The sequence below is a fragment of the Limulus polyphemus genome, unplaced genomic scaffold (assembly GCF_000517525.1).
Source record: "Limulus polyphemus unplaced genomic scaffold, Limulus_polyphemus-2.1.2 Scaffold4616, whole genome shotgun sequence".
Classification (NCBI taxonomy): Eukaryota; Metazoa; Arthropoda; class Merostomata; order Xiphosura; family Limulidae; genus Limulus; species Limulus polyphemus.
Genome location: NW_013670226.1, coordinates 60,531 through 78,758, shown reverse-complemented (window position 1 = coordinate 78,758; position 18,228 = coordinate 60,531). Strand labels below are relative to the sequence as shown.

The following is an 18,228-nucleotide window of genomic DNA, read 5'->3' as shown; positions in this document are numbered from 1 at the left end:
AGCCATGCTGGGTCTCCGACCGGTACGATACAGTTAAGAACACGAAATATGAATCTGACCATATATAGTCACTCATAGTCACTTATAGTCACTCATACAGAATGGAAATAGAAGAAAATGACCATCTATCACGAAACCAACTTTTTTTTACACTGAGTCAAATAACATTTGTATTTTTCATATTGACAGTTTCTTAAAAAAATCATTCTGTTGTTCCCCACCTAACGCATGAAATGGACTGTGCTCAAATAGCGGAGGAGTGTTCTACGCCACGCGCTTGGCTGGTTCAGTTACACAAGAACTGCTGGCGGTGTTCGTTGCGAGTGATCGTCATGCGGCGGCCATGTGTTCGACTGTGTTTATGGTGATACCCATGGTGTGGGGCCTACTCCTGCTCCCAAGGATTACTTTAGCTTCGACATGTAAGTTACGGGAGGTGGGTCGATAGACCCTTAAGCTCTCTCGCTTGTTTAATCTGCTTATAGCTGTAAGGATTATCTTTAGAACTGGTTTCTCAATCCAATGTTTCCTGAGCTACTTACTGGCCGACCTTCTTTGCTGATTCAATATTTTGCTTATAAAGTAACAAAAAAAAAATTGACGTTTTCGGTCCCGCATTTAATTCAGATTTGCATATATTATCTAACGGAAGCAACAGATTAGCACAATCCTCGGTTGTTAAAACGCTTAGATTTTACAGAGACAAAGCTTTTGGTGAATGACGTCATAAGACATGTTCAATATCCGTGTACCTGAAGATCACAGCTCCTAGTAGTCGTCGGTTGTACGAAGATCATTGTTAGGTATTGTTTTATCCTCATGGATGACGAAATAGCTGCTTTTTCATTTCAAATACCAACATTATTTTCCACATCGAATTAAAAGCTCCAAATGTATGCCTTATAAATAGTGAAATGAATGAATTTTGCTCTGTAAGTATAATGGTTTGTTTGTAATTAGGCACAAAGCTACACAAAGGTGATCTGCCCACCACAGGTATCGAAACCCGGTTTCTAGCGTTATAAGTCCGCAGACATACCGCTGTGCCACTGGGGGGCAAGGATAATGGACCACCGTCAAGATGTCTAAACGTGAATTTCTCGAGATAAACTTTCCAGATAACTCTTATGAAATTATAGTTGGATTGCTTCTTCTGACTATAACATTTTGAGAATCCTTAGTAAAACTAAAAATTCTAGTAAGTAACGTATCACAAGGTTTTCAGATACATCGTTCACAATTAGGAATTAATATTATATTACCAGACTTACTGAAACGAGGGTTTGTTTTTCAACAATACAGTCTTTAGTAATGTTGTTATGGGTTGACCTGAATCTGGAGATAGTTTGTCACCATCATGTTTTTCAACAATACAGTCTTTGGTAATATTGTTATGGGTTGACCTGAATCTGGAGATAGTTTGTCACCATCATGTTTTTCAACAATACAGTCTTTGGTAATATTGTTATGGGTTGACCTGAATCTGGAGATAGTTTGTCACCATCATGTTTTTCAACAATACAGTCTTTGGTAATATTGTTATGGGTTGACCTGAATCTGGTAATAGTTTGTCACCATCATGTTTTTCAACAATACAGTCTTTGGTAATATTGTTATGGGTTGACCTGAATCTGGAGATAGTTTGTCACCATCAGTTGTATCACATTTATTTGTTTTCTTTCGTGTTTGGAATAAGATATTGGGGGAAGATCTTAAGCAATGGAAGCTGTTTTCCAGATAACACATTTTGTTTCTAAGTTTGTCTACGCTTGTTCTGGGTTGTATAGCAACAGATTGACAATATTTCGGTTTTTAATTGAATTAAATTTTTGGCTTGGAAGAGACGTTTCTTCGTCCTTCTCAATCCTCGTTATTTTTAATGTCGAGATTAATTAGATAACTTAATGTATAACGAGTAATTAGGAAGTTGAAATTCCTTTAATGAACTGATTCTAAATATGGTTTGAGCCTAGTTAAACGTTAATCACCCATACCGAAATACTACATTAGAACTAACATTTTTCTTCTCTTTTCACCATCGTCCGATTTCACTGAGCCGAAAACCAGTTTATATAATAGATCAGAAAGGCTTCTAGTTCTATCCAATTTATCCCGTTTTAGTTATGTTATTAGAGAAAGACAAACGTTTATCGGTTGCGTGTTTAATTAACGTTGCTATTTATGTATTATAATCACTATGGTTAATTGGATTGTGTTTTGTAGGTTTTCATTTTATTTTTCACTTTCTTAAGCGAAATGATGTATTTTTTTTTTTAGTCTGTTATAAGTCATATTTGCAGTTAAAATGTTCTCTTTATAAATGCACAGGCTCCATTATGCTCAAGTATATCAAACAAAGGCACGAAAGCAACATTGTAAAGCACGAATTAAAATACTGCTTTTAATATAAACGACCTCATACGTTTCGGCAGCCTCCGGTTTCCTTCTTCGAATATATTTCCTAGTGTGTAACGGTGAAGAAAACAATCAAGGGCTATCCACCTAAACGTAATTTACAACGTTGTTTTCGTGCCTTGGTTTGAAAGTTCTTTTTTAATCACAAACTGCATAATTTGAATATTTTTGCGCCATCTATCGTACAAATGGAGTAGCTATGATGAAAAGTTGTTAATAAATTACGTACAAAGTTTACAAAGCCGGAATAAATAAGTAACAATTTTGCATACATTCTCTTCGCTTTCGTGCACAATGCTATAGAAAATTCTGAGCAGTTAGATTTGTTTCTTCTTCAAAAATATGTTCATGTACTTGAAATGTTATAACAACATTACACAAGTCATTGTTCATGTACTTGAAATGTTATAACAAAGTTATACAATTCGATGTTCATGTACTTGAAATGTTATAACAACGTTACACAAATCAATGTTCATGTACTTGAAATGTTATAACAAAGTTACAAAATTCGATGTTCATGTACTTGAAATGTTATAACAAAGTTACACAATTCAATGTTCATGTACTTGAAATGTTATAACAAAGTTACACAAGTCAATGTTCATGTGCTTGAAATGTTATAACAAAATTACACAAGTCAATGTTCATGTACTTGAAATGTTATAACAAAATTACACAAGTCAATGTTCATGTACTTGAAATGTTATAACAAAGTTACACAATTCAATGAAATATATATATATTACGCTAGTCATTTCTTGTATGTAAAGTTTAATGAGAATATATTCCAGAGAACGATCTTAGTAAGCGCTTGCTTCTTTAACAATACATCGGTACAACCTAAAGTCACGAACTAAGTTCAAATCTCAGAGTTCGTGAAGAACTGTCAACAGAAATTAATTTTCGTTATTCATTGAAAAGAATCATGCAGCTTTAAAGCGATGTTTATGACTCCGAGTTATCAAGAAAACTTAATTCACTTATTTCTTTATGAGAAACATTAATATGGCTACCAAAAAAACAACAACAACGAAACCTTACTGTGCTACAGATGAAATTTAAACAAAGTTGTCGTTAACTGTATTAACTGCAAATGAAGGCTCGAGTCGAGCCGAAACAGTGCCCTTTTAAGCAGTGGTTGATATAACCATGTCAATTAATTCCGATCTTCAGTTAAGATTAGCCATGTTTTTTTTATTATTATTGTTTGTTTGTTTATGACAAAAGCTACTAAGCCTATATGATGCTGACCATAAGTTTGAACTGTGGATCAGAAGAAAGACAGCAGCCATTACCAACTCTTGCACTACTGTTTAACTACGAACAGTGGTGGGATTGACCGTAACGTTATAATGCTACGCGGCTGAAAAAGGGCGAGTATGCTTGGCGCCGAGTTTCGATAACGCGATCAGTAAATTGCACTTCGAGAGCTATATAACCACCAGGTCAAATAGCCATGTAGGTGGCGGGCATAGTTGGTTTCTCCCGCTCTAGCCAGGTCTTCCAATTTAGAAATATCAGTGCTTGAATTAGTCTCTGACCTGACCGTTTAGCCCATGTGTCGAATAAAGTGGCTCTCATTTAGCTCATCTTTCGAATAATATTTATCAACACAATTATCTGAATACACGTGATTGTTTTAAAATATACAAATGTATTTTGTTTCATAGTGGAAATGGTCCAATTTATGCCTGTACGAAAGGGTTAATTTTCCTCTAGGCGTACAATAAACACACGGGTTTCGTGCACAGGTCGATTGAACCACGACATCAATATCTTTACATAATAACCTCGAAGAGTGAGTAATAGTTTGTATTCAATCACTAAAACGAAGAATAAATCATACAAAATATGACATACTATTTCAAAGAAATATGTATTAGTAATATGAAAAATTCTTTCATATTCATGCTAGCCCTAAAAACGTATCACACAATATCACGATATACAACTATTAGATTGCAAGCCCTAAAAACGTATTACACAATATCACGATATACAACTATTGGATTATTTGAAGAGATAATTTGAAATGGAGCGAAATGGTTAGGTCAGAGATCCCTAAGGGTCAGGTATAGCTGTCTATAATTTAGAACTGCTAACAAGAGGGAAAGCAACCAGTCAGCAGCACCCGCCGTCCACACAACTGTTCTTAAACAAATAACAGAATTGAATGTCATGGCTATAACGTTCTACGGTTTGTTCGACATCATATATCGGCTCGAACCCTGGACCGTACGATCCTTGCTGGACACGCTAACTAATGTAATACGCTCGGTCAATTTTTCCTGAGTATAATATTTTGGTTTTGGCTTTTTCTGTAAACAAAAATGTTAAATAGATTTCATGATAATTTATATAGCTGGCGCAAGATCTGGTTGTCTTTTTATCTGTTTTTCTGAACATAAAAGATGCAGCTCGACTTTAGGGAAGTCTGTGATGTTTCTTTCTTTATCAGAATGATTTGCTCCAGTGTCTTATTAAATATTATATTTACAGTTTTTCCTGGTGTTAATACATGCAACGGTTTTTGCCAGCTGTAGATAAGTAGCAAAAACTGGTTAGAATTTCCTGCTTCCTTACGATTGGATGCTTGTGTTTTACAGATAATATGATCAAATAAGAACAGCTGGTGCTCAGCCTATACAACTAATAAATTACTTTAAGCTTATAGTCGTAAAGTTTCTATGACTAGTTTGAAGCAAAAAACTAATCATAATTATATGAACAAACGCATAGAATAATATAGTATACATGTCTGTACATAGCGATATCCAACTCGTTAATCCAATGTACCTATCCAATTCTACAGACATGCATTTTTCCCTCTGGTATTTATTCAGTTAATTTTGTTATGAAAAGACAAACATTAATTTTCCTTAAAATTTATTATTGTGTCTTTTCTACAATTCTTGAAACTAACATACAAAATTTTATATTTTGTTCCAAGTACTAGAAAATGAAGCTGGAATAACACTCAAAGTTTAAGTTTACGTTTGAGTTGTATACAGTTATCTTTAAACCCAAAGTTGTATCCTCATGTTCAAGATAACGTAAGCTGACTGTGTGGTTTCAGTGTCATACCTATTAATAAACTAAACAACGTGCATATGAAACCATTGTGAATGCTGTCCGACAAAATGAGAAATTTTAGTTAGTTTGTAATTAAGCACAAAGTTACACAATGGGCTATCTGTGCTCTGCCCACCACGGGTATAGAAACCCGGATTCTTGTGTTGTAAGTCCGCAGACATACCGCTGTTCTACTGGGGGAGGGCAGAAATTTTAGTACACTTCCCTGCTCTCTCGTAAGTGTTAAAAAATAAATGCATAAAGTTAGAGCTTTATTACCTTCTGCACACTCCTGCCATAAAAACACCCTCCACACTTTGAAGCCGACGATACTATATAAGAGTTACGCCATAAAAACACCCTCCACACTTTGAAGCCGACGATACTATATAAGAGTTACGCCATAAAAACACCCTCCACACTTTGAAGCCGACGATACTATATAAGAGTTACGGCATAAAAACACCCTCCACACTTTGAAGCCGACGATGCTATATAAGAGTTACGCCATAAAAACACCCTCCACACTTTGAAGCCGACGATGCTATATAAGAGTTACGGTTAATCTCTAACAAGAGTTAGAGTGTGTGCTGTTGACTAGTTGTCTTCTCTTTAGTCTTTTAATTTCAAAACTATGGACCGATATGCTCATTTAGCCTTTTGTGTAGTTTTGCTCAAAAGATGTGAATCAATCTTTATTGATTCCTGATTTATCTATTTGTGTACAAGACAATAGGCTATGTTTCTTATATAAGGCCAGGTACACTGAAATAAGAAAAGTTAGTAGATAGTATGAAATAGGAAAGTTAGTAGACAGTGTGAAATAAGAAGAGTTAGTAGATAGTATGAAATAGGAAAGTTAGTAGACAGTGTGAAATAAGAAGAGTTAGTAGATAGTATGAAATAGGAAAGTTAATAGACAGTATGAAATAAGAAGAGTTAGTAGATAGTATGAAATAGGAAAGTTAGTAGACAGTATGAAATAAGAAGAGTTAGTAGATAGTATGAAATAGGAAAGTTAGTAGACAGTATGAAATAAGAAGAGTTAGTAGATAGTATGAAATAGAAAAGTTGGTAGACAGAATGAAATAGAAAAAGTTGGTAGACAGTGTGAAATAAGAAAGTTAGTTAAATGAGACCACGTACACTTCCAATCGTCATTTCTTCTTCACCGTCAACGGAATGTATAAGCTGTAACAACGATTCCCCTACAATTAAGATTACCACTATGGTATGAACTTATTAAGGGTCAGCACCTTAATACCCTGTAACCTGTAACCTATTATTTATTCCATATGTTTCAATTTAAAAACCGTTCAAAATTCTGGCCATTTTATTGTTTACTCTTTGCTAATAATTCTAGAAGTAAGCCAAAAAAGTTAATAATAAAAAATGGAACGAAATTGAGGAGAAGGGGATACAATGAACGTAATTTCGAGATTCCCACAGATTCTCAAATGGCTTCATCACCAATTCTATTCTCTGTGAGGATAAAGAGCAACTGAGGATTTCTGGGTGTCTCGTGATTTCAAATCTGAAACTGGCCTTAAGTCAACAACATTTGTCGTTCCCTCTTCTCAAATGAGCATTGGGTGTGTTTCCTTTCGTCGTAACTATTCAGTGCCCACCTAACTGGAGGAGAGTATGGCTGGTTTTTATGACACTGGTAAATAACATGTCTAAGAGATCAGTATCTCACAGAATCCTCAGTATTGCTCTCTGGATTTGATCCATGTATGTAAACATTTCTTTCTTACTTTTGAAACTCTTTGGGATTTCAGGTGACATTAGTCTTACCTTTATAATGACAGATAAGCGCTAACGATCCCTTAGCTAGATTATAAATGTTGCCAAACAGTTCCAACCCTATCATCAGCGGCAACTCAGTAGCGAGGCCGGACTTTTAAAGCCTCTAGAATGTGGACCAACTCGTGAAAACTAATAGTGGCTTGCTTCTCCCCGTGGTAATTTAGTTGGAGGGGAAGAAAAACTTCAAGCTACGCTCGAGTGCTCTCGTACACAAGATTCGATGTAGAATCTGGTTATTTGACCTTTAGCAGGGATACAGATACACATAGAAGAAAAACAGAGTTTTTCTCAAGTCCTAAATCATCAACCGTCACCATGTTGTCTAACCTCATGGGTGTCGATGGTATTAATCAGTGGTGACTTTTTGGATGTTGATGGATAATGCCTTTTCCTCTTGCTCAGCCAGTGGAGGTGGGGGAGGGAACAATTCCATTAGCTAACCTAATCTATAAGATTTCCGTGGCCACCATTTCTTTCTTTTCTCTTTGACTGAGAGGTATCAAATGCATTACTCGTCATGTAATCTATTGCTTTGCCAATATGAATCATTTGATTAATATTGTTTTTCATTCTTGCACTGAGAATAATAATACAAAAAACAGTTACAGTTTGGGTTATGTACAGATCAGAGAAATGTACAGTGAAGTGACTGATACATTTTGTTGTCCTTCAGTACAGGCTCATCCGAGTTACATTACCATCGCATTAGTAAAGGTAGTCCTTCAGTACAGGCTAATCCGAGTTACATTACCATCGCATTAGTAAAGGTAGTCCTTCAGTACAGGCTAATCCGATTTACATTACCATCGCATTAGTAATAGTAGTCCTTCAGTACAGGCTCATCCGAGTTACATTACCATCGCATTAGTAAAGGTAGTCCTTCAGTAGAGGCTCATCCGAGTTACATTACCATCGCATTAGTAAAGGAAGTCCTTCAGTACAGGCTCATCCGAGTTACATTACCATCGCATTAGTAAAGGTAGTCTTTCAGTAGAGGCTCAACTAGTTACATTACCATCGCATTAGTAAAGGTAGTCCTTCAGTAGAGGCTCATCCGAGTTACATTACCATCGCATTAGTAAAGGTAGTCCTTCAGTAGAGGCTCATCCGAGTTACATTACCATCGCATTAGTAAAGGTAGTCCTTCAGTAGAGGCTCAACTTGTTACGCTACCATCAAATTAGTAACGATAATCCTTCAGTACAGGCTAATCTTAGCTACACTACCATCACATTGGTAAAGATAATCCTTTCGTACAGGCTAATTCAGCTACATTACCATCGCTAGTAGAAGCACTGATGTGAGGAACGGCTACATCAACCTGTAATGTAACACTCAGAAGAAAATTATCTTCGTTAATTTAATCTATGTGATATTCACAATATGAATTATTATCAGGCGTAACCAATTAAGTTAAGGTATTAAGTATGTTAACTTTAAACATCACCTTATGATACACGTGGGCCACTCGACCAGGCTAGAAACCTCGAGCTTCAGGCATGGTTATATCTAATTTAAAACTGCTGGCCAGAGGGAGGGAGAGCAGCTAGTTAACAGCACTCACTATTTAATGTGCAGGAATAACAGTCATGGTTGTAAAGACCCCTCAGCTAAAAGTACGGAGCGCTTTAAGCGGCATATCCTAGATCGAATCTTGGACCTCCCGATCCTAAAACTAGGCCACATCTGGACTGTTTTTTATTAATCAAAACAAAAAGTACATAAACCTCTATGGTACAGCTATTGTATATTTATTATACGCCTATTTTAAAAATAATAATGGAGGTCATAGACAGATCAGTTTTATACCTGTTTTCATTTATATGCCACTTTTGTGTGATAAGAAATCAGAACACAAATGAATTTTATTGGAAATATTATGAAGCTTTATCTGGCCACATTACGTGAAGTTCTGGCATGGTGTGGTTTTTAGGAGCTTTATCTGGCCACATTACGTGAAGTTCTGGCATGGTATGGTTTTTAGAAACTTTATCTGGCCACATTACGTGAAGTTCTGGCATGGCGTGGTTTTGGGGAGCTTTATCTGGCCACATTACGTGAAGTTCTGGCATGGTGTGGTTTTTTAGGAGCTTTATTTGGCCACATTACCTGAAGTTCTGGCATGGTGTGGTTTTGGGGAGCTTTATCTGGCCACATTACGTGAAGTTCTGGCATGGTGTGGTTTTTAGGACATTCGAATCAGGCTACGAGATCGAAATCCGGCGCCGAACATGCTCACCTTTTCAGCCATAAGAACATTATAATGGGAAGGTCAATCTCACTATTCATTGGTAAAAGAATAATCCAAGACTTGATGGTAGGTGCTGCCGGTCGATTGCCTTCCATCTGATTGGTTGTTGAAAATTTGAGACGGCAACAGATAACCTTAGAGCTTTGCCATACACAGACAGACAAAAGCATGGCTTAAATGTTTTTGTAAGTACAAAACCAAATAGATGTATCACATGCTGTTGTTATTCGTATTCCATTGCCATGTATAAAATATACCTTTTTTTTTCGTACAGGTAACAAATGTACATATAGGTAAATATAGAGATTTTTTTTATTCAATATTACTTTATAATTTGAGGATTTTGAGCAGACTGCTGGGTCACATTGAATTCATTTCTCTGTGTATAATGCCACAGCAGATCTTAGGCCTGACTTTAAGATTAGAAGTATCATTAGCTGAACGGATTTTGAATTATTTCGTTAACGCGTTGGTTAGATGCTGAGAACAACGTAATAATTCTACCGTTGTGGGTTTGCTTTCAGGCTCTTTGCCTCTCGGCCCTGAAAACCTTTTGATCCCGTTAGCAGGTGGTAACAGAACTGTTTCAGAGCCCGGTTGTTTATTGGTCTGACTGAGGTATAAGTGTGTGATATACTTAATCCTGGCCAAGGAAGCCTTACTCAAACACCTCCACGACACTGGGTATGGAAGTCAGTCTGACTCAGACGGTGAATAATTTATGGTAAATGAAGTACTTTCTTTCGGCCAGCTGGTGAAGGCTGCGTAGGTTCCCACCAATAGCAGGTTAAAGGAAATATCACGTGACTAAACGTAATGGAAGACGGCTTTCACTCTAATATCTCTCTCTCTCTCCCATTTGTGGTGTATTAAAAAGGATTTCAACGATCCTAAAGAGGATTATATATGCTGCGTGCTGACTTCGCCACGCATAAACACAACGAAACGTTCATTTGTGTTTAGTATCAGATTGTTCTTTTAACGTAAGTCAGAAGACATTATTAAGCTAACAGGTTTTGGAAGTACGAGATGATTATAAAGGAACCTCCATATTTAAAATGGTTGCATCTTATAAACAACTTGTTCTAAGGAAAAAATTCACCGTTAGCACATTGAGGATTACGAATTTTATTGAGAAATGTTTGGCCACAATACATAGTGTTCCAAAACTATATCACAGTGGTTCACAGTTCTAAACTAATTGAAAAAAAAAAAACGCTACAGAGTGTTCTAAAACTAAAACTCAACTTTAAAGATTGGAACGTTTTATAGGATATAATGTTAGTTATACACTCAGAGGAACTCGTTGGGGTAGGCCTTTAAAACTATGACTATTGATTAGATAGCTGAAAATTACTACCCATTCGTTGGGTTAAGCTTTTAAAACTATTACTATTCTATAATTATCTAGCTTTAATATAATTAACATATTTTAAGTTTTATAATTATCTAACTTTCATATAATTAGCATATTTTAAGTTCTATAATTATCTAGCTTTAATATAATTAACATATTTTAAGTTTTATAATTATCTAACTTTCATATAATTAACATATTTTAAATTCTATAATTATCTAGCTTTCATATAATTAACATATTTTAAGTTCTATAATTATCTAGTTTTAATATAATTAACATATTTTAAATTCTATAATTATCTAACTTTCATATAATTAACATATTTTAAATTCTATAATTATCTAGCTTTAATATAATTAACATATTTTAAATTCTATAATTATCTAGCTTTCATATAGACAACGTATTTTTATGATTCGTTTGTAGATTGTGACTAAAATATTTAAATTTTGCTGCAGTTGAAAAAGTTTAAAAACAGGGGGACTAGGAAGGTACTTACAAACCAATGAATATGTATCGGTTTTCTGAAAATATATCGATTTTAGTTATTTTTTCTACGATACAGTATTTATTTATTTCCGTAGAGTTGTTGGGACAGCGGTAAATTTACAAACTTTCAATGCTAAAATCCGGGATTCGATTTATCGAGGTGGTCACAGCAGATAGCCGATAGATCTATAGGCTTAAACGTTCTGGTTTAATATAGGAAATTATCTGTTCTTGGGTTTCAATAATCCCGGAATGCTTACATTCTCTGTTCGTGTGTTAATTTTGATATATTTTTTTAGCCGCGGCATAGTGGCTCATAGAACAGCTCTGAGTTTTATTTGGTTTTTCGAGTACAAACTTTTAGCTCATAGCTTCGTCATCTCTTGACCGATTTGAGATCTAATTACAGTTTTGGACTCAGGAGGGCAAACCCTTTCGATTGGTGTATTTGACTACACCGAAGGTCTCATAGATTAATTTAATCTAATCCTGCCTAAAATAATTTCAAGTGCCGTGGCTATTGAGGGTTCCCTCTTGTTTCTAGCTTTTACTTGATCGAATCTTTATTTAATAAAAACTTCTGATTAAAAGTTGGTCTATATAAGTCAGAATACAGAAGTAACATATAAAGCGATTAAGCCAACTAATGGCTAGAAGTACACAACCTTAGAGATCAATACACAAGAAAAGTAAAACTTATGAATGCACATAATATTTTAGATACTACAAGTTTTCAAAATTTCTTGTGTTGTCCTCTCATTTTTTTTTTATATATGAAAGTTTACGTTGTTTGTGATAACTAGTAGTGTGGGTTTTCCTTGTATTTGTTTTGATCATACTTACCACATCCTTTTTTTTCTTACTCGACTCGCAATATGCAGGTCTCGAGTTCTAATCAACCCCACCGTTCTTGCTCGCCCTTTTAGCTGTGGGGCGTTATAATGTGACGATTAATCCCACTATTCGTTGGTAAAGAGTAGCCCAATGGTTGGTGTTGACTAGCTGCCTTCCGTCTACTCTATCAGTGCGAAACTGGAGATACCTAGAGCAGATAGCCCTCGAGAAGCTTTGCGCGAAATTCAAAACAAACCAAACCAAATTGTATCGTGAAACCGATATAAAGCTGGTTATTACTCAGTGTGTGTGTGTGTGTGTGTGATATTAAGGGTTTGATTAAATTGTAAACACCATAAATTGTTATTACCCATCTAACTAGTTTGCATATCTTATTAGATGAGATTTTCACTTTGCTATTTTTGGCTTTTCCCAAAACATTCGACATATTTTGTTTGTTTGTGTTTAAGTTGTTTCTGGGTTTTTTCTGTTTGTTTTTTTTTTGTTTTCAATGTAAAGATACACAGTGGGCTATTTACACTGCATCCACCCAGGGAAATCAAACCCTGGGTTTAAGTCCGTCAATTTATCGCTGACTTTGTGTTTGAGTGGAATAATTTTAGTATAAAGTTTGTAATGAACGATTTGTGCCAATCACGGGTATCGAAACCCGGTTTTTAGTGTTATAGGGAAAGTTTAAAGTTACAAAACAGACTATTTACGCTGTCTCCATTATCCGCAAAACGTATCTTCTTAGTAAATATTTTTGCAGCTAAGCCTTGAAATGTTGCCTATTGACAAAACGGCAAAAAAAATCCTATTTTACTTAAATGCCTTTGAATGCTTGTTTGTACATTACACATTATTTGAACAACAAATACCGAATGCTATAAAATGAACTATCTACCCTGTGTCCATTTATAATTAAATAACACTAATATCCCTATGCGTAACATCATGTGACATAAAGCATAGTTCTGAGTGGTAGCTGCCCTAGCCGTCCTTAATTTAACAGTGAAAGACTAGAGGAAAGGTAGCTAGTTATCACCACCCACCGCCAACTCTTGGGCTACTCTTTTACCAAAGAATAATGGGATTGACCGTCACATTATAACGCCCCCACGGGTGAAAGGGCGAGCACGTTTGGTTGGACGGGGATTCCCTAGAGGGAAGGCAGCCAGTCAACACCACCCACCGCTAACTCTTGGGCTACTCTTTTACTAAAGAATAGTGGAATTGACCGTCACCTTATAACGCCCCCACGGGTGAAAGGGCGAACACGTTTGGTGGAATGAGAACCCGCGACCCTCAGATTGCGAGTCGAGCACCCTAACCATCTGGCCATGCCAGGCCCACCATGTAGGTGCAATTCTTTTCCGTGGCTTAGCATTTCAGTTGGTGAATATTTTAATCTACCTCCCAAAAGTTATCCATCCCATATGTTATTAATATCACGGAATTGATATACGTTTCAATATTCTACACAAGAAACACAAACCATATTGTATCTAGTCCATATGCGCAGATGTTATGTTACCGTTATTTTTTCAGAGTCATCACCATTTGGACGCAGCCAACGTCTCAATATTTTGAGTTTTTCAGGCCTTCCCCCTCCAAATAAGAACCTTTTGCCCGCAACCCTATTCATATGAAATATGAGTCTTGAAATATCCACAAAAAAGTCTTACGTGAGTTAGTTCAAAGAAATGACAGACTTCTATCATTTTTTTCTTTTTCTGAATAACTTAGAAAAAGATCAAACACAACCTTAATTATGGACCGTCATACAAACTTTCTAAAGTAATACAGCAGAAAGGTTTGGGCTTAAACACTGAACGTTCTTTGTGTTCGTTCTGCACTGTCATCTTTTTACTTCTACTCTTTTTATTTCAAAAGACTGCACCTCGCTGGGGCCTATATACAATGAATTAGACAGCTGGAAAGGAACCCTTGTACATTGTGTGTGTGTTTAAATTCATAAAGCTAGCTTTTCCCGGTGCCGTGAATCCAACGACGGACTGGATGAGTGAACGTTTTAGGGTTTCTGTGTCAGTAAGCTTCACCCAGCAGGGATGCCCCATGTTACGCACATCTGCTGCTACTACTACTGGTCGTAGTTGCTTACACGTTTTTACCCCCATCATTCGATGTACAGAAAATCAACAACAAAAAAATCGTCCCTCCCCTTACGCTGTAGTATAGAAATGTATTTTAGAGGATCAAACGTGGCCGAGTGGTAAGCGTACCGGACTGAGGATCCGAGAGTCCAAAGTTCTCTTCCGGTTACCGAAAAAAAAAAAAAATCGCGCTCTGCATTTTAGAACCAAGGGTGTATTATAAGAGTGACAGTCAAAACATACTATTAGATTAGAGTAGCCCAAGAGTTAGCGAAAGGTGATGTTGATTCGCTGCCTCTCTCTTTTAATCTATCAGCTCAAAATTAGGGACGGATAGCCCTTGTGTGGTGCAGTTTTACGTAGATATCTGAAACAAACTGTTTTCGTAATTAGTTTATGACAGAAACGCATAAGAGCCGTGTACGTTTTTAAACGAAATAACCTCGATTTACAGAAATAACTTTGGTTTACAGGTTAGATCCACTTGGGTGGGGAGGGTGTAACAGGTATGGCAGGGAGGAAATCTCATTTTTGCTTTTTCCGTCTATTCCTGGATTCCCTTTATGAGTCTAGATAGATATAGGGAAAGAATTACGAATTTAACGTTTTTTCTTAAAGTGAACCGTGCCTGCTCCTCCAAGATGTTCACATACCGGAAGTTCTATCCATTTGTTATCAGATGTTAAAGGCACGGTATTCTGTTACACTACTCCGGCACTCAAACTAATACATTCGCTGAAGTTCTAATAAGCAGCAGGATTATTAGATGGCTCATCACTGAGTGAAGCGACAATGCGACATTATTGCCTGATAAGTCAACATTGGTTGTTGCCAAGTGATCGCATTTCCAAAATTTAACACGATAATGCCACAATAATACGAACATCTTTCAAATTTCTAAACATCTGAATGATCTTCAAGTTGGTGAGATTACATAATAACCGGGTAAAACTATGAAAATAAAATTGTTACTGTGGGGAGTAAAAACAAACTTGAAATATACAAGAATTATAAAATAAAACAAAAAAAAACCACTTCGTTCATTGTTCGTTATCAAGAAATGTAGCGAACTTTCGAATACTTAAGCCTAAATAAACACAGAAGCTTTACAAAGTTTACCGTTAACGACAGTCTCTGAATGTATAAGATTTACAGGAATTGTGAATCGTTCTCTAAACTCCCTATACATTTGCATAAAAATACTAAAAGCTAGGACAACATTACCAATACCGTAGCCCCCCCCCCCGGTGGCTCTGCAGCGAGTCTGAAAGCTTATAACACTAAAAATCAGGTTTCGATACCCACATTGGGCAGAGAACAGCTAGCTAGCTCGTTGTGTAGTTTTGCACTTAACAACAAAGAAACAAATGCCGTATATCCTCCTACCGAAGGAGGACACACACTCGAAATGGACATATCTAAATTCATTTACACTTAATGAATTATTTTGTAGAGAAAACATACACAACACAACATGCATGCAACAAAGAAACAAATGTCGTATATCCTCCTACCGAAGGAGGACACACACTCGAAATGGACATATCTAAATTCATTTACACTTAATGAATTATTTCGTAAAGAAAACATACACAACACAACATGCATGCATTTATATGATGATATAAAAGATTTATTTTATTTTCGCCAAATGTAAAAACTTGAAAACATAATTTGTGACATGCACCTCAATTAATTTAGGTTACTAAATGGTGAGTTGTAAATGACTTACAAACCCGAATTTAGGTTACTAAATGGTGAGTTGTAAATGACTTACAAACCCGAATTTAGGTTACTAAATGGTGAGTTGTAAATGACTTACAAACCCGAGGAATATTGTATGCAGTTATTTCAATATATAGACATTGGAACTAATGAAATCGACAGAAGCTAGAGTATTCCTTTAAAGCTTAAAAGGTTTTTAAAGGTCTACACATCTTATGGTATTACTAGGCGATTCATCTTAGTGGCACAGCGACATGTCCGCGGACTTACACTGCTAGAAACCGGGTTTCAATACCCGTGCTTAACTACAAACAACAACAACAACAACAAAGTTATACATTGAACCAGTCTTTCATCTTCATTTTTTGCTATAATCTTACCAAAACAGTTTAATTATAACATAAAACTAATACTTATTACGTAAATTCAGCATGGACCAAAGCTAATTAAGGCCGTCCAAAGTGACTCCAGATAGCGGAGAATAATTAGACTAACCTATGCATACATGATGTAACTAAAAAAATGCGTTATTATACTTGAATTTCACTACCTATGCATAGGTATCGTACACAGGTAACTCATCCACTACGTGTGTCAACAGTATGTGCTTTCCAAAGTGAAATCACTCTCGTTCTCCAGAAGCGGCGCTAGCAAAATAAGATCGATAAGTAAGGCTAAGATACAGATTCCTTAAATCGGATTTTTCAAAATTACGCTCTTCCTAAATTACACTTGATTCATTTCCCAACGGGAAGAGCTAGCAACAGGAAATGTATACATTTAAATACTCCACTAGAAACCGGGTTTCGATACCCGTTGTGGGCAGAACACAGATAGCTTATTGTGCTTAACTTCAAACAAACAATAAATACTCCACCTTTGTCAAGAGAGACTGACTTTGTTTTAAGTTAACGATCACACTGCTGACAGCTTATATGTCTTAAAATTTGACTTATATAAGAAATAAAATAAAATGGTCTCCCTCAAGCTTTACCAATTTTAGATCTCTTTAACGACACGTCACTTGGATGTCAGCCTTACTATAGTGCTTAATATGTAGTAATTAGTTTATATAGTGATTAAGATTTTCATTAAAGTCCTTTATTAGGTTTGGTGATATTTATTAAAAGCGTTGATGTGAAACCAAAAGAGAAACGTCTGTGAGAGGTATACCGGTCGTAACCCTCATTTTGACCATATAAATTTCCCCAGAACAAAAGTTGCTCCCTATGGTCAATTTTCTTGTATATGGAATAGCGTGATGAACGTCGATGTGTCATTAAAGCCTCTATACTCTGAACGCCTCGAGTAAACGCGGGAACTCCTACCTGGCGTTATAAAAGTGTGCAGTAACCGACTCCGTTGGATCGATCACACTAGAAACTGATGACTTGCTCCAAGGCAATATTGTCTCATCAATCTTGGATGACCTAATAGCTTAAAACTGGTAGGATGATCATTGTAGTTTAAACGGCTGTTTCTGTATATAATATAATATCTTGTAAAACAAACGATCTACTCAGGAAAGTCAGATATACACGTAGCGTATTATTTTCGAAGTTATTTTACTCCTATTAACATTTACTGAATGATTCGCGAGACATGAATCCATTCCTTATGTAGCCAAGGCATGATGGGAATAAACTATAAAGGGGTAGCAAAAAGGGTAGTACCAATTTCCCGCTCAAACGACGACAGGTGGTCCTCAGACGACCCAACCTGATTCAACGTCACGCTATCAGCTCCGGTTTTTTAAATGTTACAACATTAGCCACTTTAGAAGGCATCCAGTGTATAAATGTATTGCTATTATATCATCGTCCTATGATACAACATTAGCCACTTTAGAAGGCATCCAGTGTATAAATGTATTGCTATTATATCATCGTCCTATGATACAACATTAGCCACTTTAGAAGGCATCCAGTGTATAAATGTATTGCTATTATATCATCGTCCTATGATATATATATCAAACGCTACTAATTAAAGGAGGTTTCGCTACATGTGCACTGAATATGAATCAATAAAAAATGGATTTTGTTTTGTTTTTTATTGTAAGGTAATGCCTCTTGCTTGGTATGTTTATTTCTATTGTAAGGTAATGCCTCTTGCTTGGTATGTTTATTTCTATTGTAAGATAATGCATCTTG

The 18,228-nt window shown here is 36.0% G+C and overlaps 1 protein-coding gene across 1 annotated transcript in view; it reads left to right on the top strand.

The window, feature by feature from the left end:
• The first annotated feature begins 301 nt into the window (after positions 1-301).
• Positions 302-18,228, top strand: part of LOC111088869 (roundabout homolog 2-like) — a 59,125-nt gene continuing 41,198 nt past the window's right edge. Inside the window, exon 1 of the mRNA XM_022400032.1 lies at positions 302-422. Coding sequence (XP_022255740.1) covers positions 344-422 — 79 coding nt within the window. The 5' untranslated portion in view covers positions 302-343. The remainder of the gene's footprint in view (positions 423-18,228) is intronic.